We start from the raw sequence: 24,701 nt of genomic DNA, 5'->3' as shown, positions 1-24,701 counted from the left end.
CAAATTGACTTTTGAGAATTTCAAGGAGACAGTTATGTGTGGAGTTTCTGGGCAAGACACGTTTTCTAAGAAGTGACACAGTGTCTTCCTTCCTCGTCTGGTAGGTGTGAGATTGTGTTGATGGGGAACAAGCAGTCTATTTACAGTTTTTTTTTTTTCTTCTGTCCCTAGAGAGCTCATCTCCAAAGCTGCTCATTAGCCAATCTTCATTCCAATCCAATTCCTACCTGCAGCAGAAGGGAGGAAACTACTGGTTTGCTAATTACCTGACAGAGGCATAAGGCATTTGCCCTTTCCTTCTCCTGCCTCTTCCGTTCCAAGAGTTAAAGCTCACAGTCTAGGGCTGATGAAGATGCCCCAAAAGCAGAGACAGTCACTATTCAACCATGTACCACTCGCTCTTCTGGGAGGCAGTTTGCCACAACTCAGCCCTTCCTGATTGTCTTCATGGTTGTTGTCAATTAATTCTTTAAATTTTTTTAAAAAAATCTTTATTTATTTTTGAGAGAGGGAGTGAGAGAGAGAGAGAGAGAAGGGCAAAGAGAAAGAATCTCACGTAGGCTCTTCATGATCAGTGCAAAGCCTGACACGGGGCTTGAACTTACGAATCTGTGAAATCATGACCTGTGCTGAAACCAAGAATCAGTCGCTTAACCGACTGAGGCACCCAGGTGCCTTGGTAAATTTTTTTTAAGGGCATTTCAAAGTTAGTAACGAAAGGTTTTCTTAAGGGGGACTCTTGTAACACGAAGATTTGCAAGGAATATGCGGAACAGGGGAGGGGTGGGTAAACAGAGCTTCAACGCGCAGAGACTGGTGGCTTGGGAAAGGGTAAGGGGTGTGTCTTGAAATTCAGCAGACTGTTAAATATTGCACTAACAGGAAAGATGAGGCGGGAATGTTCACTTGTTGTAGGCATGTGGGGGAGGGGTGGGGACCTGGGCCAGGCGTAGAGCAAACAAGTCACAGTGGGGGCAGTTCTCATAAAATTTAAGGCCCAGCCTTCTCAGTAAATGTAGCCTAAATTATGTCAAGCTCTGAGTTTGATCAGCCTTGTCAATGTCTCAGCTGGAACATTAGCTCTTCAAAGGGTGCCTGTGTTGTGTCAACTATAGGTCAATTAAAAAAAAAAATCCTCAACTGCTAGTTAGGCAAAAAAAAAAAAATAAATAAAATAAATAAAGATTCCGTGTTCACCAGCATCAATCACTCACTATCTCTTTACCATTTACTTCTCTTGTCCTCTGTGCAAGCTTTCATACTTACTTGATTTTTCTATATAATTATGACTTGTTTCTTCCACATTTCTGATATTTAGAATAGTGTGTGGTATACAGTAGGCACTCAATAAATATTTATTCAGTGAATGAATGCATGCTAAAATACCCTGCAAAGAGATGCAGCAACTTAGGCAGTGAATTACTCTATTGAAATTTCTGAGTCATTGTATCTTTCTGGATATTTAGGAAGTACCAAGTGAGCAGGAATTAGGTTACTCAGGGAGTATCCTTTGTTTTACCAATAATCCTATGTAAAATGCACTGTGAAAGTCTAGTCAAGGGGAATAGGGCGTGTCTTTGAATCCTTTAGTCCTTTCAATGGCATTACTAGATAAAAGTCAGTGACCTTGTGTTTCTTCAGATCCAACGCTTGCTGTAGCTGAGGACTAATGTGGACATCAGCCTGGCTCCAGCCCTTACCTTGATGACCTACGATTTCTGCGTTTTGGTGAGTAATGGAACTTGAGGCGGGTGTTCCCCACGACCCTTCATTTTGTAAGGGAATTTTTAATTCGCAGAATGTTTGCTCTTGACTGTGGGTATCAGGGTGAACTTTAAGGTCGGCGTATCTTGCGAAATAGAATTTTCCAGTTATTTATGTTGGGTAGGTTTTGTTCAACAGGGTATTGGGATGGGCAGCGTATTACCTTTTAATTGCGAGTTCTATTCTCAAGGTCATCTTTTTCCTTTTCAAGGGAGCTCAAGTAAAAGGACAACCCCCAACGCTTGAAAATCAAGAGATTCTAAAAAAAATAATGTAACTTCACTAAGATATTGTCTGAAATCAGAACTGAATTGACTACATGAGATGAGTTTTGCCTAGTGTTAATGAAATGAAAATTTATTTGCCAGATAAAACATAACAGGGGGAAATTAGATATTAGCTTTGGTTTTAAATGCAAGGGATTCGGTTATAAAGATTATTCTTTTACAGAATTTGAAGCCTTGTTTACCTAGATAGAATTCATCTTATTTCAAAAACTCAATATATCTTCTATTGTCACATATATTTTGGCATTTCTTATCATTTAGTATGTTCACACTAAAACATTACTGGGGTGAGTTTTTGTTTCCTGTTAGTGGTCCACAAATAATTACTTGCCTACACTGACCTTGTTACTACTGTTAGCTCAGTCCCTCAGATTTAATGACAAAAAAAATTACTAAGGGTCAAGTCCCCTGGAGTTTACAGTCCTGCCATTAAGTGTGATAAATAAGGGCTGATTGTGAGCTATTGTAAATGAGAGGATGTCAGGGGAGGACTTGATCAAAGGGTGCTTCTTGGAAAGAAAAGACCTTAAAGCCGCCATCTTAGAAATGACTGCAGTACAGCTAGGCAGCGGGCGGGGCCCGGGTGGAGCCAGGAATGGGGAAAGCATTGTAGCAAGAGAGCAGTGCATATGCAAAATTCCTGGAGCAGCTAGGAGCCTGGCGTGTTGAGGAAACTGAGCAAGACAGGACTGGGCTGAAAACAAAGCAAAGCGAGAGAGGAGGAAGGTGAGCTAGATGGTATGATTTGGGACCTTGAAAGCAAGATAGAGATTGAATTCTAAGGCTGGGAGGAAGCCATTGTGAGTAGGGGTGGCCCATGGTTAGATTTTTAAATTTCTTTTTATCTTCCTTTTTCAAACTTTCATTTAAATTCTGGTTAGTTAACATATAGTGCAATATTAGTTTCAGGTGTAGAATGGAGTGATTCATCACTTCCATAGATTTGTGTTTAGAGGAGCTAGCTCTTGGAGGAAGTGAGGATGGAGGGCAGGAAGGACAAGCTTGAGGGGGTGGAAACAAGACTAAGGATTAGTCTAAGCGTTTAGGAATGAGTGATGGCGATCTAGACTCTTGGTTTTAAGAGTAGAATGAGAGATGGGGACAGAATCGATTCTTCTTAGACTCATTCATTTCTTTACCCAGAATTCTGGGCACTTGATGTGGCTAGCAATGTGTCAGTGAGTGGGTATAGTGTTTAAATAAGAAAAGGCCACTCTTGTACTTTGGAACATTACAATCTAGTGGAAGAGAAAGAATGTAAGTAAGCAAAGAACTAAATATGTAATTACAAATTGTGAAGAAGGCTACATACATAAGGAGAACAGAAGCTTTTAGTTAGAGGAGACCAGCTTTACATTGGATTTGGGGTCACAATGGTGGTTCTGAAAAAATAACATTAAAGAGACTGAAAAATAACAGGAAAGGATAATCCATGTCGGGGAGATTTTTCTCTAGAGAAAGCACCATTATATGATTGATAGAATTTGGGTGTTGAGATGGGGGGAGGGAAAGAGGAGGGCGTAGTTTGGATTAGTGTGAGTTTACACCAATTTCCCCTATGTGGGAGGGTGTGGTGGAGCCTGTCAGGAATAATTTTAGGTTTCAAGTGATTTGTTGCTGTTTTGGGGGATGGGGGAGAGAGTGTACCTATATTTTAATTTTTCAATGCTGTTGTGCGGTGAGGGGGAGGAATCGAGGATTCTGTTAGGTATTGATTGATTCCAGACCATAGGAGACTAGAAGCTTGTCAAATGGTTAATCTTGTTTCAGTTAACTACAGCTGTGGGATGGGATGAGGGATGTGATAACCAATGATCCTTGATCTGCCTACTTTGAATAGCCAGGGAACTCATGCCTTACTGAGAGTGCAAATGTTTTAAGTTTATTTGAGAAAGAGAGAGAAAGAGAGAGAGAGAGAGCATGCACGCACACAAGTGGGCATGGGGCAGAGAGAGAGGAAGAAAGAGAATTTAAAGCAGGCTCCACATGGTCAGTGAGGAGCCCAATGTGGGGCTTGAACTCACAAACCTCGAGATCATGACCTGAACCAAAATCAAGAGTCAGACGCTCTGACTGAGTCACCCAAAAGAGTTTATTGAAAGAGATAGTAAGTTCAGTTTTTTTTAAATTTTGTTTTGTTATTTATTTCCAAAAAACAGAAAGAGCATGAGTGGAGGAGGGGCAGAGAGGTGAGACAGAATCCTAAGCAGTCTCCAGCCTCTGAGCTGTCAGCACAGAGCATGATGCGGGGCTTGAACTCACAAACCGTGAGATCAGGACCTGAGCCAAAGTCTTAACCAACTGAGCCACCCAGGCACCCCAGTAAGTTCAGTTTTTAAGTTTCATTAGAGGAGTCTTTGAAAATTTTAGATGACAGTAGGTGAAAAGCAATTTATGGGTCTGGAGCATAAATTTGAGATCCTAAACTGGACATTTATTTGGATGTTATCAGCATAGAGGTGAAAATTAAGTTCAAGGGGATGGATGGATAGATACAGAAGGCACAGAATAAGTCAAGAAATAGAAGCCAGGACTGATCGTGGAGGACAGTCAGCAGTGGGAGAAGAGGCTGAAAGAGAGTAGCCAGGGCAGTAAGATGACAACTGGAAGATGGTGGTCACAAAAGCCTGGGGAAGAACATAACTTACAGAAGAGAGTAGTGATAGTTTTTCCAAGGGACCAACCTAGTCAAAGACAGAAGTGCGTTCACTGGATTAATTTCTCATTAATTCTCTTAAATCTTTGGCCATCTTGGCAGAACCGTGTCAGTGGAATGGTGGGGGTGCAGGTGATGGAAACCAGGTTGGAGTGTATCAAGGGTGGTGAGAAAATGGGGGGAGTATGAGGATAGACCAGCCTTCTAAGAAGCTTGGTGGTGAAGAAGAGTGAGCAATAACCAGAGGGCTAAGTGGGACATAGGGCATACATTTGTTTCAAGATGGGAGTTATTTAATTATGTTCAAACGTTAAAGGCTTAAGTACACTGAAATAGAAGTTGATGGTGTTACTCAAAGCTGGGTTCACCTCCTGGTGTATGTCGAGTCAAAGGACACAAATAAGCCAAAGAATAGGAAAAGGAAGGTTTTACGTACAACAAGTAACTTGCTACTTCCTAAAGCAGTGTTTCCTCCCACAACAAAACTATGGAAGTTTAAGCTAAGAGCACATACACATCATGAAGGGGCTTGTGCAGTGGGGAATTGTGCATGGAATTGAGGCAAAAGTCACCTTAAGGTGAGAGAGTCCAGGTCTTAGTTGATGAAATTCACGGGAGGCCAGCAAAGGTCAACATCAGTTCTCAGGCTCCAGTTTGTCTGGTATCTGAGTGATCAAAGGAGTTTAAATCCTGCAAAGATGACTCAAGAATGTGGTTTGGGCAAGTAGTGCTGGTCAGGCATCCATCACAAGGTGGCCTGGGGCCTAAAAGGACTTCTTATGTCAAAAAGCTGTCTCACTTTTTCTGCAGACCCCTAACTCTTTCTGCTTACAGTGGTGATGTAAAAAGAACCAAGGAATAATCAATAGAGTAAGCTTTTTCTTTTTAATTTTTTCAAATGTTTTATTTATTTCTGAGAGAGAAAGAGAGAGGGAGACAGCATGAGCAGGGGTGGGTCAGAGAGAGAGGGAGACACAGAATCTGAAGCAGGCTCCAGGCTCTGAGCTAGCTGCCAGCACAGAGCCCGATGCGGGGCCTGAACCCAAGGAACCATGAGATCATGACCTGAGCTGAAGTTGGATGCTTAACTGACTGAGCCACCCAGGCGTCCCTAGAGTAAGCTTTCTGAGAGAAGATATGAACGGATTAGATCAATGATTCCTAACGGGCAATTTTGCCCCCTAGGGGACATTTGGCAATATCTGGAGACAATTTTCATTTTGCAACTGGAGGTGATCCTACTGACATCTACAGGGTAGAGTCTAGAGTTGCTGTTAAGCATATGGGCGCCCCCATAATAAAGTATCCAGTCCCAATGTGCCATCCAGTGCCAAGGATGGGAAACCCTGGCAAAGAAAAGTAAGAGATACTGGCTTTAGATAAGAAGAAAGAGAGGTGCCTGGCTGGCTCAGTTCATGTGACTCTTCATCTCTGGATTGTGAGTTTGAGCCTCTGTTGGATGTAGAGATGACTTAAAAATAAAATCTTTTTTTAATGTTTATTTTTGACAGAAAGAGACAGCATGGTGGGCGAGGGGCAGAGGGAGACACAGAATTGGCAGCATGTTCCAGGCTCTGAGCTCTCCGCATAGAGCCCAATGAACCGGGAGATCATGACACTAAACCGACTGAGCCACCCAGGTGCCCCTAAAATCTTTTTTTCTTTTTTTAAGGAAGACATCTTGTCTGCCTAGTGAAAGAAGAAACCATGATGGTGTCCGACTTCTTTTGAATTAGAGCCAAGGAGAGGAAGGATCCTTCTCATTATTACTCTTCCTCTGTGAAGTAAGATATAAGATCATATGTTGTTGAAGAGGGAGAGTTGAGACCATGTGAAATTCAAAATTCTGGAGAAATTATAAAAAGGCATTTGGATAACTAGAGGGTTAAATTGCCTGTGAAGCTTTTCCTTTAGCATTGAAGGCCTGTTTAGAGTAGATGAGGCCTCAGATTTTTGGCTGAGGCTACCCCTATAACTGGTTAGGTGGAAATCACCCAGGTAGGATAGACAGATGGCTGGAATTATCGAGAGCAGGTGTTACAGAAGGACAGAGAGGAATTTGAGGTTTAGAAAATATATTATTGAAATGATGGGTCATGGCATTTTATATGTAGTGTCAAGGAAATGGGGATTATAAATAGCGTAATTGGGGGGGTAGACAGCTTGGACACTTCTCTCTGAGGTAAGAGAGCAGGTACAATACAGATTAAAAAGTGAACAGGGTGGAAGTATAGCTACTGTGTTCAGAGTTCAGGGATGCCTGACTTTTTGCTCTGGAGAGCACAAGAGCCTTAGTGATGATAAATTCAAGGTATGTAACTGAGATGTGGAAGCCATGGATGTTTTTCCTAGTTTATGCCCAGGAACATAGAATCATCTTGAATCAAGGCAGAGAGTCAAAGAGTGGGAGTCAGGCTATGAGTCAGATCTATGTGTTGGTGCCATTGCAGGTGAGAAGCCAGTATAGAGCCTCCATGGAGATGGGATTTTTAATAAATGATGGGTAATGCGCTTCGATAATATGGTAGATTTACCTTAAGGATGAGAGGAAGATCAAGAACTCCTACCATATTGCTTTGAGGCTGCCCAAGGCAAGAAAAACAAAGACCCAGAATCAAATTGCAAGTTTGCATGTTCTCTTGTTAATGTTTCTTCTTTAGAGCGCTGGCTTCAGTAGACCATAGATGCAAGAAAAAGAGCATCCCGGGCATGTTTATTCAAACACTTGTAAAATGGCAGCCACACATCTATCTTCTGTATTTGGTAAGTTCTTAGGGTAGATGCGCTTCACGAAAATTAAGTGGTCTCTCCACCCTAGGTGGGTACAAAAGCAGGGAGCTGAGTAGCCACAGAGGAGAACTGGGAAGGAGAGGCTGAGATGAGAGGAGGTGGTGTGGAACTCTACAAACTCTTGGAGCCCCCTAATTTGCTCATGTATGATTCAGTGCCCTTTGGGATTTTGGAGGAAAGGCATATGTGCATCATGGGGAGACGGAAGAATATTTAGGGGTGGCACTTCATTTATCCCACCCATCTGTTTTGTAAAGTTGGGAAAGATAACAACTCCATCTTTCTGCATTTCAGTTTCCTTGCCTGAGAACATTGAGACTAAATCCATTCCTCGTGGGTAGTAAGGCACCCTATTTTCTGGCTCTGGGGGGCAGGGCAGGCTGCTCTAGATAATATGTTGTGTGTGTGACTCAACTGATGTGAGGCAATTTCTAGCCTGGGTGTCAACATATTGGATGTGCCTAGACTATGTCACCTTGTCTTTTATCTCTGCCTGTTTTAGACCCTGCTTGTGCCTATGAGAGGGTCACAAAGGTGGAAAGCATCCATTCTGTGTTACAGGTGAGTCAGGAATCTTTCTTTCTCTTAAAATACAATTCTTTCCTGGAGTGAATGTGTTTCTTGCCAACACTCTGGAGTGTTAACCTTAAACATAAAACTTGTCAGTGATTTTACCAGCAGAAATGGGTTTATTCAGGAATAGCAGAGAATTGCAGTTTGGGGCAAGAAAGCTACAGCAAAACTAGGCAAGTCTGGAGAACAAAGGCGAGGAACCTGTTTTATGGAGGAATGGAAGCACTTGGAAGGCTCATGTAAACAATATGTCTACTGAATAAACTGGGAGCTCAATGTATATAGTGACTTTCCATTGGCTAAGTTGTGGCAGTCTCTCATTCCCTAGGCTGCTGCTTAGGAGGAGAAAACCTTTTTTCCTCCTGCTGGGGTAGTAAAGTAAGGATTTGCAAGATCTGTCTCTTCCAGTTGGGTCTGCAATGACCACTAACGGTAGGGGGCGAGAGTTCCCACTACTGGCTTCCCAACTCCATTTCAGTGAAGTTTTCCTTTTAATTTTCATAGGAGCCTTACAAACCCATCCCTGATCTTGAGACCTGATGGTGGTTCAGGGAGTTCCAACAAAGTAGGAACTCTACTATTTACACATGTTTTTCAGGCATCTTTTCTACTTAATGATGTTAGGGAAAGTAAAAGGTTATAAAATATGTGGTCATTCTGTGTGGGAAAATGTATTCATTTAGCAAGTATTTTTCCTGCAGTGTATTCAAGTCTGTATTGGATCGGGAGACCGAAAGAAGAGTAAGACTGTAGAGAAGCCTGGGTGGCTCAGTTAAGTGTCTGACTCTTGATTTCAACTCAGGTCATGATCTCGTGGTTCATGAGTTCGAGTCCTGTTTCAGGCTCTGTGCTGACAGCTCAGAGCCTGGAGTCTGCTTTGGATCTGTGTCTTCCTTTCTCTGTCCCTCCACTGCTCATGCTCTGTCTTTCTCTCTCAAAAGTAAATAAACAATAAAAAATTTTTTTTATAAGAAGTGAGAAGCAAGATGACTGTGTCTTAGGATTTTGAAATTACTATGAATGAAAGAGGTCTTTCATCCTCAGTGAGGTCACCATGACCCTCTTCCCAAGAATGCTGGTGGGATTGGTTGCTGGTTGAGACAAAATGTGTTGATTATTTTAGAACTCAATAACCTTTGAGGATGTGGCCATGGACTTCACCCAGGAGGAGTGGGCGTTGTTGAATCCATGTCAGAGAAAACTGTACAGAGATGTGATGCTGGAGAACTACAGAAACGTGGCGTCCCTGGGTAAGGCTGACATAATCCCTTCCTTTATTTGAGCATGGATTTCTGGCATGGGTAAGCCCCAGTTACCTTGTGGTACAGCCTATAAGTTTCTCGTAGGTTTTTGTAGATTTTTACACTTAAGAAAAATAGCCTGTATTAGGATATAGTTTACCTACCATAGTTAAGCCATTTAGAGAATACAAAGGAATGTGTTGTGTATGTGTGTCTGTTTTGTGTTTTTAGCATATTCTGAATTGTACCTCCATCACCATTGTCTAATTCCAGAACATTCCCATTGTCCTGCTTCCAGGGCATTTCATTCCTCCTTGGTTTCCAGACTCTGGCAGTAACTTCTAGATTTACCTATTCTGAATATTTCATATTAACGGAATCATACCACATGTGGTCTTTTGTGATGTGCTTCTTTTCCCATAGCATAATTTCTAGGTTCATCCATGTTGTAGCATATATCAGTACTTAACTCTTATTTATTACTGAATAATATTCTATTGTGTAGACTTAACACATTTTGTTTGTCCATTCATGTAGTTGATGGACATTTGGATTTTTGGCACTTGCTACTATGAATAGTGCTGCTACAAACATTCACGTAGTACAAGTTTTCCTGTGAACATATGTTGTCATTTGTCTTGGGTGTAGGCCTGGGAGTGGAATTGGTGGGCCATTTGTTTGGTACCTCTCTGCTTAACATTTTGAAGAACTGCCAGTTTTCCAAATTGACTGTATTATTTTACATTCTTTCCACCAGTGTATAAATGTTCCAAAATCTCCATGTTCTTGTCAACACTTATTACTGCCTGTCTTTTTGTTTATATCTATCTTAGTGTTTACAGAATGGTATCTCATTGTGTTTTTGATTTGCATTTCCTTAATGGCTAGTGATGTTAAGCAACTTTTTGTGTGCTTTTTGGACATTTGTATATCTTCTTTGGAGAAATCCTTTAAACTTTTAAAAATGTTTTATTTATTTCTGAGAGAGAGAGAGAGACAGCATGAGCAGGGGAAGGTCAGAGAGAGGGAGACACGGAATCTGAAACAGGCTCCAGGCTCTGAGCTAGCTGTCAGCACAGAGCCCAAAGCGGAGCTTGAACCCACAAACTGCGAGATCATGACCTGAGCTGAAGTCGGATGCTTAACCGACTGAGCCACCCAGGCACCCCAGAAGTATCCTTTTAAATCCTTTGCCCATTTAAGAATTAGATTGCCATTTTTTCTATTGAGTTGTGAATGTTCTTTATGTATTCAGGATATTGATCCCTTATCAGGTATATAATTTTGCAAATATTTTCTTATATTCTGTGTGTTGTCTTTTCACTTTCTTGGTGGTATCATTGTGGCAAAAAGTTTAATTTTAATAACGTCCAGCTTATTTTCGGGACTCTCAATTCTATCCCAATGGTTTATATACATATATTTTAAAGTTTATTTATTTTGAGAGAGGGAGAGAGCACAAATGGGGAAAGGGCAGAGAGAAAGAGAGAGGGATAGAGAGAATCCCTGCACCACCAGTGCAGAGCCTGATATGGGGCTCCCATTCAAAGCAAAATCTTGACCTGAGCCGAAGTTGGACGCTTAACCAACTAAACTACCCAGGCGCCCCTCCAACAGTTTGTATTTCTATTTTATGCCAGTACCATGCTATTGGTTGCTGTCATAGATTTGGAGTAAGATTTGAATTGGGAAATGTATGTTCTCCAACTTTGTTTTGTCAAGATTGTTTTGACTCTTCTGGATCCCTTGCATTTTCGTATGAATTTTAGAAGCTTTTCAATTTCTGCAGAGAATCCAGTTAGGGGTCCAATGTGGGAAGCTACATTTAATCTGTAGATCAATCAGAGAGTTGCTAACTTAGCATTCCAGCCCATGACCATGAGATGTTCTTTCATTCGTAGAGGTCTTTATTTTATTTATTAATAAATTTTTAATTAATTAATTACAATTACAATTAAAGTATAGTTAACATACAATGTTATATTAGTCTTGGGTGCACAATAGAATGATTCCCCAGTTTTATACATTACTCAGTGCTCATTAAGATACGAGCACATATACTTAATCTACTTTACCTATTTCACTCATCTCCCCATTTCCCCTCTGGTAACTGTTCTCTGTAGTTAAGAATTTGTTTTGGTTTGTCTTTTTTTCCCCTTTGTTTTATTTCTTAAATTCTACACATGGGTGAAATTATATGGTATTTGTCTTTCTCTGACTTATTTCACTTATCATTATACTCTCTAGATCCACCCAGGTTGTTGCAAATGGCAAGATTTCATGCTTTTTTATGGTTGAGTACCACATCTTATTTATTCATTCATTAGTCAGTGGACAGGTGTGTTGCTTCCATATTTTTGCCATTGTAAGTAAGGCTGCAATAAACATAGGGGCGCAGATATCTTTTTGAATTAGTGTTTTCGTTTTCTTTGGGTAAATACTTAGTAGTGGAATTACTGGATCCTATGGTAATTCTGTTTTCAATCTTTTGAGGAAACTCCATACTGTGTTCCACAGTGGCTGCGCTAGTTCACATTACCACCAACAGTGCAAGAGGGTTCCTTTTTCTTCACATTCTCGCCAACACTTAATTATTTCCTGTTTGTGAATTTAGTCATTCTGACTGATGTGAGGTGATATCTCATTGTGGTTTTGAATTGCATTTCCTTGATGATTAGTGAAGTTAAGCATCTTTTCGTGTGACTGTTGGCCATCTGTATGTCTTTGGGGAAAGAATGTCTATTGAAATGTTTGTTTGCTTCTTTGTTTGTTTAAGAAGTCCCCATGCCCGTGCAGTCAAGAGTTGCATGCTCTACCAACTGAGCCAGCCAGGCACTAGTGTAGTGTCTATCTGGTTTTGGAATCAGGGTAATGCTGGCCTTCTAGAATGAATTTGGAAAATTTCCTTCCTCTTTTATTTATTTATTTTTTTGAATAGTTTCAGAAGAATAGGTATTAACTCTTCTTTAAATGTATGGTGGAATTCATCTGTGAAGCCATCTGATCCTGGAGTTTTGTTTGTTGGGAGGTTTCTGTTGTTGTTTTCTTGTTCAATGTCATTGTTAGTAATTGGGTTGTTCAAAAATTCTGTCTTAATGTAGTTTTGGGAGATTACATGTTTCCAAGCATTTATTCATTTCTTTTAGGTTGTCCAATGTGTTTGGAACATAATTTTTCATAATATTCTCTTATAATCCTTTGTATTTATGTGATATTGGTTGCTATTTCTCTTTATTTATGAGTTTGAGTCCTCTCTCTTTAGATGAGTCTACCTAAACATATATCAATTTTGTTGATTTTTTTCAAAGAATCAACTCCTGATTTCACTGATCTGTTCTATTTTTTCATCTCAATTTCTTTTCAATTTCAATTTATTTTCTAATCTATTATTTTCTTATTTATACTGGCTTTGGGTTTTGTTCTTTTTGTAGCTTCTTTAGGTGTAACATTAGGTTGTTTATTTGAGATTTTTCATGCCTCTCAAAGTAGACCTGTATTGCTATAACCTTTCCTCTTAGAATAGCTCTTGCTGCATGACAAACATTTTGGGTCATTGTGTTTTCCTTTTCACTTGTCTCCATGTATTTTTAAATTTGGTTTAATTTTTAAATTTGGTTTCTTGGTTGACACGTTAATTGTTTAGTAGCATGTTATTTAAACTCTGTATTTTTGCTCTTTCCAGATTTTTTGCTTGTGGTTTATTTTTAGTTCTATACCATTGTGGCTGGAAAAGATGCACGATATGGTTTCAGGGTTTTTTTGTATTTGTTGAGACTTGTTTTGTGACCTATCATGTGATACCTTCTGTAGAATATTTTATGTGGACTTGAAAAGAATGTATGTTTTGTATGGGGATGGAAGTTCTGAATATCTGTTTAAGTGCATCAGGTTCAATGTGTTATTCAAATCCGTAGTTACCTTGTTGATTTTCTATCTGGGTGATCTAGCCATTGATGTAAGTGAGGTGTTAACAGTCTCCTACTATTATTATATTACTATCGATTTCCTCTGTTTGTTAATAGTTGCTTTATTTATGTACTTGGGTTCTCCCAGGTTGGGTGCATAAGTATTTACAGTTACTATGTCTTCTTGTTGGGTTGTTCCCTTTATGATTATGTAGTGTCCTTATGTCTTGTTACAATGTTTGTTTTAAAGTTTATTTTGTTCCCTGTGAGTATTGCTACTCCAGCTTTCTTTTCACTTCCATTTGCACTGTAAATGTGTTCCATGCCTTTACTATCAATCTGCATATGTCTTTTAGGTCTGTAATGATTGTTTTGTAGGCAGTATGTAGATGAGTCCCGTTTTTTTATCCATTCAGTCAACTCTGTATTTTGATTGAAGTGTTCAGTTCATTTACATTCATGGTAATTATTGATAGATATGTACTTACTGTCATTTTGTTACTTGTTCTTATGTTTTTTGTAGTTCTTCTCTGTTCCTTTTTCCTTTTTTTTTTAAATTATTAATTTTTGAGAGATTGAGAAGCCGGGGAGGGACACAGAGAGAGGAGGACAGAGAATCTGAGGTGAGCTCCATGGGGACAGCAGAGACCTTGATGTGGCTCGAACTCATGAGCCGTGGAATCATGACCTGAGCCGAAGGCAGACACTTAACTGACTGAGCCACCCAGGCACCCCTGTTCCTTTCTTCTCTTGCTCTCCCCTGGTAATTTTTGTGGCTTTCTTTATTGGTATGCCTGGATTCCTTTCTCTTTATTTTTAGGGTATCTATTTTAGGTTTTTGACTTGTGATTGGCACTCTTAGGTTTATATATAATATCCTGTGGGTATAGCTGTCTATATTAGGTTGATGGTCTCTTAAGTTTGAAACCATTCTAAAAGTACTAAACTTTTACTTCCCTCCTCTAAAGTTTTTTTTTTTTTAAATTTTTTAAAATGTTTTATTTATTTCTAGGAGAGAGAGAGAGAGACAGCGTGAGCAGGGGAGGGTGAGAGAGAGAGGGAGTCACAGACTGAAATAGGCTCCAGGCTCTGAGCTGGCAGTCAGCACAGAGCCCGACGCGGGGCTCGAACCCACTAACTGCGAGATCATGACCTAAGCGAAAGTCGGACGCTTAACCGACTAAGCCACCTAGGCGCTCCTCTAAAGTTTTAACCATGTGATGTCATACTTTATGTCATTTCATTTTGTGAATCCTTGGCTGATTTTTATAGATATAACTAATTTTACTGCTTTTGTGCTTTATTCTCCATTCTGGTTTTATAAGTGATTTATCTACTACTTTTATTATGTTTGAATGTGCCTGTGAATTTTTTTTCCTTTTATGTTTCTTCTGATTATGGCCTTTCCTTTTCCCTCAAAGGATTCCCTTTAACATTTTTTGTAAGGCTGGTTTATTGGTAATTAATTCCATTAACTTTTCTTCTTTGTTTTCTGGGAAACTCTTATATTCTTGTATTCTAAATGATAGAACTCTTGGGTGGAGTATTTTTGGTTGCAGGTTTTTCCCCCTTTCAGCACTTTGGATATATCAAGCTACTCTCTTCTGGACTACAAAATTTCTGCTGAAAAATTAGCTGAAAGCCTTGTTTCCATTGTATTTAACTGTTTTCTTTCCTCTTAGCTTCTTTCATAATTCTATCACTACTTCTTGCCCTTTTAATTATTATGTGCCTTGATGTGGATCTCCTTGAATTAATTTTGGTGGAGGCTTTATGTGACTCCTGGATCTGGGTGTTTGTTTCCTTCCCCAGATTAGGGAAATTTTCACCTATTATTTCTTCAAACAAATTCTCTGTCCCCTTTCTCCCTTCTTCTGGGATCCATATAAGGCAAGTATTATGCTTGATGGTGTTACTGAATTCCCTCAACCTATTCTCAATTTTAAAAAAGATTTTATTTGTTTGTTTCTTTATTTATGAGACAGTATGAGCAGGGGAGGGGCAGAGAGGGAGACAGAATCTGAAGCAGACTGCACTGTTTGTGGAAAGCCTGATGTGGGGCTTGAACCCGAGAACCATACGAACATAAGCCAAAGTTGGATGCTCAACTGACTGAGCCACCCAGGCATCCCAAGATTTTTAAAAAGTAATCTCTATACCCAATGTGGGGCTCAAACCTACAACCCCAAGATCAAGTGTTGCATGCTCTACTGACTGAGTCAGCCAGGTGCCCCTATTCTAATTTTAATATTTCTCTTTTTGTTTTGCTGTTCATCTTGATTGCTTTCTAGTACCCTTTCTTCCAGCTCTGTGATCTGTTCTTCTGCTTCCTCTAAGCCTACTATTTATTCCCTCTAGGGTACTTAGAAATTTTTAAAAATGTTTTTATTTATTTTTGAAAGAGAGAGAGACACACACACACACACACACACACACACAGTGTGAGCTGGGGAGGGGCAGAGACAGAGGGAGACACAGAATCGGAAGCAGGCTCCAGGCTCTGAGCTGTCAGCATAGAGCTCGATATGGGGCTCGAACCCACGAACCATGATATTGAGACCTGAGCTGAAGTTGGACGCTAAACTGACTGAGCCACCCAGGCGGCTGTATTTTTAATTTAAGTTATTGGGTTCTTCATCTCTGATAGGTCATTTTTATATTTTCTACCCATAGAGATCTTTAAGTTCTGTTAACAATGTATTGTAATTCTCAATGCCTAAGTCTTAAACTTCTTATGTGAAATTTATCCCTAAGCATTTTCTTTCTGATGCTATTATCAATGGAATTATTTTCTTGATTTCATTTTCATGATAGTCATTGCTAGTATATAGAAATAAAATTGATATATTGTATATCATCTTTTATCTTGTAACCTAATAGTGTTTTTGTGGATTCTTTCAGATTTTCTACTTAATAAGCTCATGACATCTGTGAATAGAATTGGCCTTTCTTCTTTCCTTTCTTCTTTATATTTTTCCTTGCCTAGTTGCCCTGGATAGAACTCCCAATGCAATATTGACTATAAATGGCCAGATTGGACATCCGTTTGTTATCGTTTATTGTCCATTTAGTTTACTTAGAATAGATGATTTTTTTAAAATAGTTTATTCTCAAGTTGGTTTCCATATAACACTTAGTGCTCATCCCAACAAGTGCCTCTCCCATGCCCATCACCCCCTTCCCCTCTCCTCAGTTTGTTCTCAGCATTCAAGAGTCTCATTGTTTGCCTCCCTCCCTCTCCCCAACTATTTTTCCCCTTCTCCTCCCCCATGGTCCTCCGTTAAGTTCCTCCTAACCCTTCTATATGTGCAAACATATGGTATCTGTCCTTCTCTGCCTGACTTATTTTGCTCAGCATAACATCCTCAAGGTCCATCCACGTTGCTACACAAGGCCAGATTTCATTCTTTCTCATTGCCATGTAGTATTCCATCGTACAGATAAACCACATCTTCTTGATCCATTTGTCCATTGATGGACACTTAGGCCTTTACCCTGTTTTAGCTATTGTTGAGAGTACTGCTATGAACATTGGGGTACATGGGCCCCTATGCATCAGCACTCCTGTATCCCTTGGGTAAATTCCTAGCAGTGCTATTGCTGCATCATAGGGGAGTTCTATTGTTAGTTTTTGGAGGAACCTCCACACTGTTTTCTAGAGGGGCTGCATCAGTTTACATTCCCGTCAACAATGTAGGAGGGTGCCTGTTTCTCCACATCCTTCCCAGCATCTATTGTCTCCTGATTCATTCATTTTAGCCACTCTGAGAGGCGTGAGGTAGTATCTCAGTGTGGTTTTGATTTGTATTTCCCTGATGAGGAGGGACGCTGAGCATCGTTTCATGTGTCTGTTGGCCATCTGGATGTCCTCTTTGGAGAAGTGTCTGTTCATGTCTCCTGCCCATTTCTTCACTGTATTATTTGTTTTTTGGGTATGGAGTTTGGTGAGTTCCTTATAGATTTTGGATACTAGCCCTTTATCTGATATGTCATTTGCGACTATCTTTTCCCATTCCGTCAGTTGCCTATTAGTTTTATGGATTGTTTCCTTTGCCGTGCAGAAGCTTTTAATCTTGATGAGGTCCCAATAGTTCATTTTTGCTCTTGATTCCCTTGCTTTGGGGTTTTGTCAAGTAAGAAATTGCTGAGGTGGAGGTCAAGGAGGTTGTTTCCTGCTTTCTCCTCTAGGGTTTTGATGGTTTCCTGTCTCACGTTCAGGTCCTTTATCCATTTTGGGTTTATTTTTGTGTATGGTGTGAGAAAATGATCTAGTTTCATTCTTCTGGATGTTGCTGTCCAGTTCTCCCAGCACCATCTGTTAAAGAGGCTGTCTTTTTTCCATTGGATACTCTTTCCTGCTTTGTCAAAGATTAGTTGGTCGTACATTTGTGGGTCCAATTCTGAGTTCTCTGTTCTATTCCATTGGTCTATGTGTCTGTTTTTGTGCCATTTAATAGATGATTTTAAATCTTTTCCTACTAAATCTAAAATGCGGGCCTTTTAAGGGACATTTTCTTTTGGCTGCTTTTCTTACCCTTGCATGTTTGGTATACTTTCTTGTTTCTTTGTCTCAATTTTTTCATGAAAATGATATTTTAGATAATATATTTTACCAACTGTTGTATGAACTGCCTCTCCAATCAAGCTATATTGTTTTGTTATTGGTGCTTATTTGTTTAGATACTTTTTTAGCTGAATTCCACAGATGCTGTAATCTCTGCAGTGTTGGCTACAGGTTCTCCTAACTTTTCTCATTAAAAAGCACTTATTTTAATTTTAAGCCTGGTTTCCTGGTCATTATAATTTAGTAGTCCAACAATGATTAGTAATGCTTTTTTAAATGCCTTGCCTATGTCTTACTAAGTAGATCTATGTAAGAAATCATGCCTTTAAGATAGATTATAAGGTAGGTTTTATTTTATGGGGCACCTGGGTGGCTCAGTTGGTTAAGCACCTGACTTCAGCTCAGGTCATGATCTTGTGGTTTGTGGGTTCGAGCCCTGCACTGGGCTCTGTGCTGACAGCTTGGAGCCTGGAGCCTGCTTCAGATTCTGTCTCCCTCCCCCTCTTTGTTCCTCCCCTGCTTGCACTCTCTCTCTCTCTCAACCAAAGCTAAGTGACTTGGATATTATCCATTCCTAGATCATTCCCGGGCATGTCCATAGCCTTGGTCATACACATAATTTTGGATTCCCAGGAACTTATTGGAGTTTTTCAAATTCCCTACGGTAATGCATTGAGGGTAAGAGTTTTATTTTCTGCTGAGCTCTGACTAAAATGCAATAGTCACAATACCCCAAGGACATAGGTTTTCTAGGGAGCTGCAAGCATAGAAAAAATAATAATTGACTGAATTCTGGGGCTGATTCTTTTAACAGAGCCAGACCTCTTTGTTGACTGCAAGGCTGGTGGTTTTTAACCATCATGTCATGGAGCTGAGGACAGAGGAAGAATAGAAATAATCTGGTTAAAATGTCAGACCATTTTCTCTTACCAGGGTTCATTGATTTTTTTTTTCTTGGATAGACAATTTTCCATTAGTTCTTTAGGTTTGGTTAATTTCTAGAGTTCTGAATGGATTCTATTTGTTTTGCCCATCTTTTGTTGTTTTAGTGGGAGAGATGAGCTAAACAGAATCCTCATTCTGTCATTCTGAAAGTTGATCTCCCAAGTGTTTGACTTTTACTTTGTCTGTTAGAAATTTGTGGTAATCATTTTGCTGCTCCTGAAGTTACACTTCTCTATCTTCAGAGCCTCAGAGATGATATTGTTGCCACCGTTTGGTGGTGGCTTTTGTTGTACACCGCATGGGTCGCTCATGTGCATTGTTTCCTGTTATAGAAAAGCAGCTCAGCAAACCTGCTCTGATCACCCAATTGGAGCAGGAAGACGAATTGAAAACAGAGACAAGAAATCACCAAGGTACTTGTTCAAGTGAGCAGTGGGTGTATATGAATGTTTTGTACCAGATCTGGTGGGGCTGAGAGGGAGGTACATTATGAAAAGTCAAACAGGAAACTTAAACCAAATACCCTTTAAATTTGAGGAGAAAGCAGAGACTATTTGGTGGGCTTATTTGTATAGCTTCAGTATTCTCTAGTCTTTGGCTTTTATACTTATGTTCTGAAAGAAAGACCTGTCTTGCCTTTTAATATTTACATTTAGAATCGGTGTCTACTTCTTCCCATTTTGCACATACAGCTTTGGTCTTTGCCTGTTAACATAATTTTCAATCATGATAGAACCATTCCTCAGTAAATTATACAAAACACTGAGGCATGTAAGTACCATTCCTTTGATTAAGAATGCATTTTTCTTGCACATTGTCTTCCTAAGGTTAGGGTCTATTTGAAGAGAAGCACTTACAGGCCTTAATTTTGTCCTAAACATTCCATCATTTCATATTCTAGGTTGTATCCGATTTGTCTCAGATTGGGCTTGGGGTTTACCGCTTTTGCCAACATATTGTCACCACTCCTTTCCCAAAACTTACTTTCCCCCCAATTTGCTTAGATGGGATGGTTCTCCCTAAAACCAAACAATCACAACATAAACAAGATGTTTTGGAGAAAGAAGCACTCCATGGCAAGAAGGTAAGAGTCCTCGGAGAATTTCTTGCTCTCTATTGGAAGTCCAGAATTCCATATAATAGAAAAGGGACTTGTGAACTAAGGGGTCATTTGAGGCTCTTGTTTCAACAATAGGAAATGGAAAATTCTATAAATCATGAGTTAGAAGGAAACTCACATCCTAGCTCCAGAAATGGTTTTAGAGAATCCCCAAAGTAAATATATTCATAATGCAAGTTAGACATTAAATATTTAAAACATAATTCCCTCCAAAGCAATTATATGTTAAATTCTAAAGAGACCCTGTTGGGAGCCATGTGGTATAACATTCATCTTATTCATGCTGATAAACTCAGACAGTAGCTGTGTATATTCACTAAGAAAATATTAAGTAAAGTCTTATTCTAATAAAGTGTATGTCAGAATTTATGTGTGTGTGGGGGATTCTCAATCAATATGATTAATGTGATAAATCTTGTGACCACAACTTATTTTAACCAATAGGAGCAAACTCATGGAGGCGGATCCATTGAACAGAATAAAATTGCCTTGCGCAAGAAATCTAGCATTGCTCAGAATCAGCGAATTCATTCCACAGAGAAACCCCATCAACGCCTTCACCCTGGGAAACCCCTCAGAAATTGTTCTCATCTTAACTCACATGAGAGTGTTCATTCTGGGGGAAAATCCTATGAATGTAAAAAAGATAAAAATACCTTCACCAGGAGTTCTTTCTTAGGTGCACGTGAGAGAAAACATACAAGAGAGAAATGCTATGAATTCAATGACTCTGGCAAAGTCTTAAATTCAATCTCCTGGCTTAAGAAGCATGAAAAAACTGACACTAGAGAGAAATCTGTTCAATGTAGCCAGTGTGGTAAAGTGTTACAGAACCACTCATCCATGACATTGCACATGAGAACCCACAGTGGAGAAAAACCTTTTAAATGTAACCAATGTGGGAAAGCCTACAGTTCAAACTCTTATCTTAACCGACACAAGAGAATTCACTCTGGGGAGAAGCCCTATGGATGCCGCGACTGTAGAAAAACCTTCAGAGATAGTTCACTTCTTAGACAACATGAAGAGATTCATTTAAGAAACAAACCCTACAAGTGTGATCAGTGCAACAAAGCATTCAGTCGAAGGTCTAGGCTTAAAATTCACAAGGTATTACATACAGGAGAGAAGCCCTATGCCTGCAATGATTGTGGAAAAACCTTCAGTATTCTCCCATACCTTAAAAGACACGAGAGAGTCCACACTGGAGAGAAATCCGTTGAGTGTAATGTCTGCGGAAAAGGACTAAGTAGTCAGTCATACCTGAAGACCCACCTGAGGATACATACTGGAGAGAAACCTTACAAGTGTGATCAGTGTGGGAAGGCTTTTAGGATGAGCTGTAATCTCGTGGTGCACAAGAAGATGCATGCTGGAGAGAAACCATGTACGTGCAGTGACTGTGGGAAAGCCTTCAGGGACCACTCGTGCCTGAAAGAACACATGAGAATTCACACTGGAGAGAAACCCTTTGCATGTCCTCAGTGTGGGAAAACCTTCAGAGTGAATTATTTCCTCATTTTGCACAAAAAAATTCACACAAGGACTAAACAATATGAGTGTAAGGAATGTGGGAAAGCCTTCAGTGGTGTCTTATCTCATAGGAGACATATGAAAAAGCACATCAGGGAAAAGATACCCTTCAAGTGTGGTGAGTGTGGGAAACCTTTTAGGAGGAATGTAGCCCTTAAAATACACATGAGAACTCACACTGGAGAGAAACCCTATGAGTGTGATCAGTGTGGGAAAACCTTCAGTGTAAGGGGTAACCTTACTGTGCATAAGAGAGTACATACTGGCGAAAAACCCTATCAATGCAATGTCTGTGGATACGCTTTCAGTAAGCTCATAACCCTTCGGAAGCATCGTGAGAGCACTCATGCTGGACAAAACTCCTAGCAATGTCCCTGTGAGATAATGTTCTCCATGAACTCTCAATCTTTATGGCATACAAGCAAATGCAGAGAAAAACTGTATGTAAAGAATGGGACAAAGCCTTTGAATAATCTGTGGGAGAAAGCTAAGTTATGTAATGACTGGTAAATTCTTTATTCATCCCATAGATGTGTGACCACTTGACACTGAAAGGAAAAAACTTTTAGTATCTCCAAGGCGTTTTACTTGAGAAAAATAAATGCCTAACGTTTTAAGCCACCATGTTTACAGTGTTTCTTGCTATGTGTCTTGTGAGGGAGGTTGTTTTACTCACAAATGGCAGCTGTCATGAACCAATATAATTCATGTCAGGTTAAAAACAAAAACCTTTATGTATAATTTAAAAGTTGAATTATACAGGAGTACATGGAAATAGATGCGTTTATTATTTTTACCTATTAGATAAAAACTTTAAGTTGCATTTGTAGGTCATCCAGTCTCTTAAGCTACCATTTCCTGACACAGGGTCTGAAATGAATCTTCCCACCGAAATTGTGAATGGTTGAATCTTTGAAATTCTGTACTTTCCCAACACACTGTTTCCATCTAAGATAGGTGTTAAAAAATGTACAATCCAGTGAATTTCTGACAAGGTAGAATACATCTCTATTAACTGCTGCACACACGGGTCAAGAACTAGAACATTATCAGCACTAAGAATCCTCCTTACTGCTTCCTTTCACTCACTAATCAGTCTAATTCCTGCCACCAGAATATATGTACTCTTATGGAATCAGGCGTTTTTTAAAAAGATTTCATTGTTAAGTAATCTCTTCACCCATTATGGGGTTCAAACTTACAACCCCGGGGTCCTGTGTTGCATGCTCCACCCACTGAGCCAGCCGGGTGACACTGTAATCATGCATTCCTACTTAGTTTTTTTTTTTTTTTTATGTTTTATTTATTTCTGAGAGAGAGAGAGAGAGACAGCGTGAGCAGCGGAGGGTCAGAGAGAGAGGGAGACAGAACCGAAGCAGGCTCCAGGCTCTGACCTGTAGGCGCAGAGCCCGATTTGGGACTCCCTAACTCCCTAACCACGAGATCATGACCTGAGTGAACTCAGCCGCTTAACCAACTGAGCCACCCAGGCGCCCCTTGGAATCATGCATTTTTAAGAGCTTCACTGAGATATAGTTTACACGCCATAAAGTTCACCTATTTGAAGTATGAAATTCAGTGGTTTTTAGTATGTTTACTGAGTTATTTGCACTACTATACATTATATGTTATCATTTATACCTGGCTTCTCCTCAACGCTGTATTTGTGATATTCATCTATATTCTTTTGCCGAATTTTATTCTCATTGATACATAGCTTTCTGTTGTATGAATACACACAATTTATTCATTCAGCTGTCCTGGGTCTTTGAGTTGTCTATAGCTGGGGTATTTTACCTGCTATGAACATTCTTGTACATGTTTTAGTTCACAGTTGTACGTGTTTTTGTTGGGTTGATATTTTAGGAGTGCAATTTTTGGGTCATAGGGAATATACCCAGTCACATTTATTCAGTAGTACTAGATGGTTTTACACAGAAGTTGTGACAACATGTCTGTCTGTTATCTTGCTATTATGTTACATTGTCTTTTTCACTTTGGTTATTTTGACAGGTTTGTCATCGATAGAACCATATTTTGATTTTTAAATTAAAAAATTTTTGAACTAGTTTTCCACTTCCTAGAAAAGTTGAAAAGATTGTAGAGTTCCTATAGATCCCTTTTTTCCAATGATAATGCAATTAATTTTGTTTTAGTTTTTTAGGAGTGGGGGCGAATTTGTTTTGTTTTAGAGAGTGAGCACAAGCAGGGTAAAGGGGCAGAAGGAGAAAGAGAATCTTGAGCAGTATCCACATTCAGCAGCAGAGCCAGATACAGGGATAGATTGCACTACTGTGGGATCATGATCTGATCTGAAATCAAGAATCCAAGCAATTGAGCCACCCAGGTACTCTAAGATTGTTGGTGAGTTTTTTTTTTCCTGAGTTTATTTTTTTTTAAATTACATCCAAGTTAGTTAGCATATAATGTAATTATGATTTAAGGAGTAGATTCCTTAATGCCCCTTACCCATTTAGCCCATCCACTCTCCCAAAATCCCTCTAGTAACCCTCTGTTTGCTCTCTATATTTAAGAGTCTTATGTTTTTGTTCCCCTCCATTTTATTATTTTTGCTTCCCTTCTCTTAGGTTCATCTGTTGTATCTTAAAGTCCTCATATGAGTGATGTCATATATTTGTCTTTCTCTGACTAATTTCACTTAGCATAATACACTCCAGTTCCATCCACATAGTTGCAAATGGCAAGATTTTATTCTTTTTGATTGCTACGTAATACTTCCATATATATATATACAAACCATATCTTTATCCATTCATCCATCAATGGATATTTGGGCTCTTTCCATACTCTGGCTATGGTTGATAGTGCTGCTATAAACAGCAGCACATAAAGGGTGCATGTGTCCCTTTGAAATAGCATACCCGTATCCCTTGGATAAATGTCTAGTGCAATTGCTGGGTCGTAGGGCAGTTCAACTTTTAATTTTTTTAAAAAATATTTTTATTTATTTCTAAGAGAGAGAGAGCGTGAGCAGGGGAGGGTCAGAGAGAGAGGGAGTCACAGACTCTGAAATAGGCTCCAGGTTCTGAGCTGGCAGTCAGCACAGAGCACGACGCGGGGCTCGAAACCACGAACCGCGAGATCATGACCTAAGCGAAAGTCGGACGCTTAACCGACTAAGCCACCCAGGCGCCCCAATTTTTAATTGTTTTTGAGGAACCTCCATACTGTTTTCCAGAATGGCTGCGCCAGTTTGCATTTCTACCAGCAGTGCAAAAGAGATCCTCTTCCTCTACATTCTCACTGGCATCTGTTGCCTCAGTTGTTAATGTTAGCCATTCTGCCGGGTGTGAGGTGGTATC

General features: G+C 39.7%; 1 protein-coding gene across 1 annotated transcript; it reads left to right on the top strand.

Annotated features, from left to right (window-relative positions):
- Nucleotides 1-21,951, top strand: LOC120244864 (zinc finger protein 260-like). Its single transcript, XM_039251616.1, has 9 exons — nucleotides 1-100; nucleotides 1,642-1,728; nucleotides 6,380-6,491; nucleotides 7,368-7,470; nucleotides 8,000-8,058; nucleotides 9,194-9,320; nucleotides 19,058-19,138; nucleotides 19,730-19,809; nucleotides 20,290-21,951. The coding sequence occupies exons 4-9, from the start codon at nucleotides 7,392-7,394 to the stop codon at nucleotides 21,742-21,744; spliced, it is 1,881 nt and encodes a 626-aa protein (XP_039107547.1). The 5' UTR covers nucleotides 1-100; nucleotides 1,642-1,728; nucleotides 6,380-6,491; nucleotides 7,368-7,391; the 3' UTR covers nucleotides 21,745-21,951.
- The last annotated feature ends 2,750 nt before the right edge of the window (nucleotides 21,952-24,701 follow it).

The sequence above is a fragment of the Hyaena hyaena genome, unplaced genomic scaffold (assembly GCF_003009895.1).
Source record: "Hyaena hyaena isolate Hyena2069 unplaced genomic scaffold, ASM300989v1 scaffold_396, whole genome shotgun sequence".
NCBI classification, from domain to species: domain Eukaryota; kingdom Metazoa; phylum Chordata; class Mammalia; order Carnivora; family Hyaenidae; genus Hyaena; species Hyaena hyaena.
The sequence above is the reverse complement of the archived record's forward strand: the minus strand, read 5'-3'. Positions and strand labels throughout refer to the sequence as shown.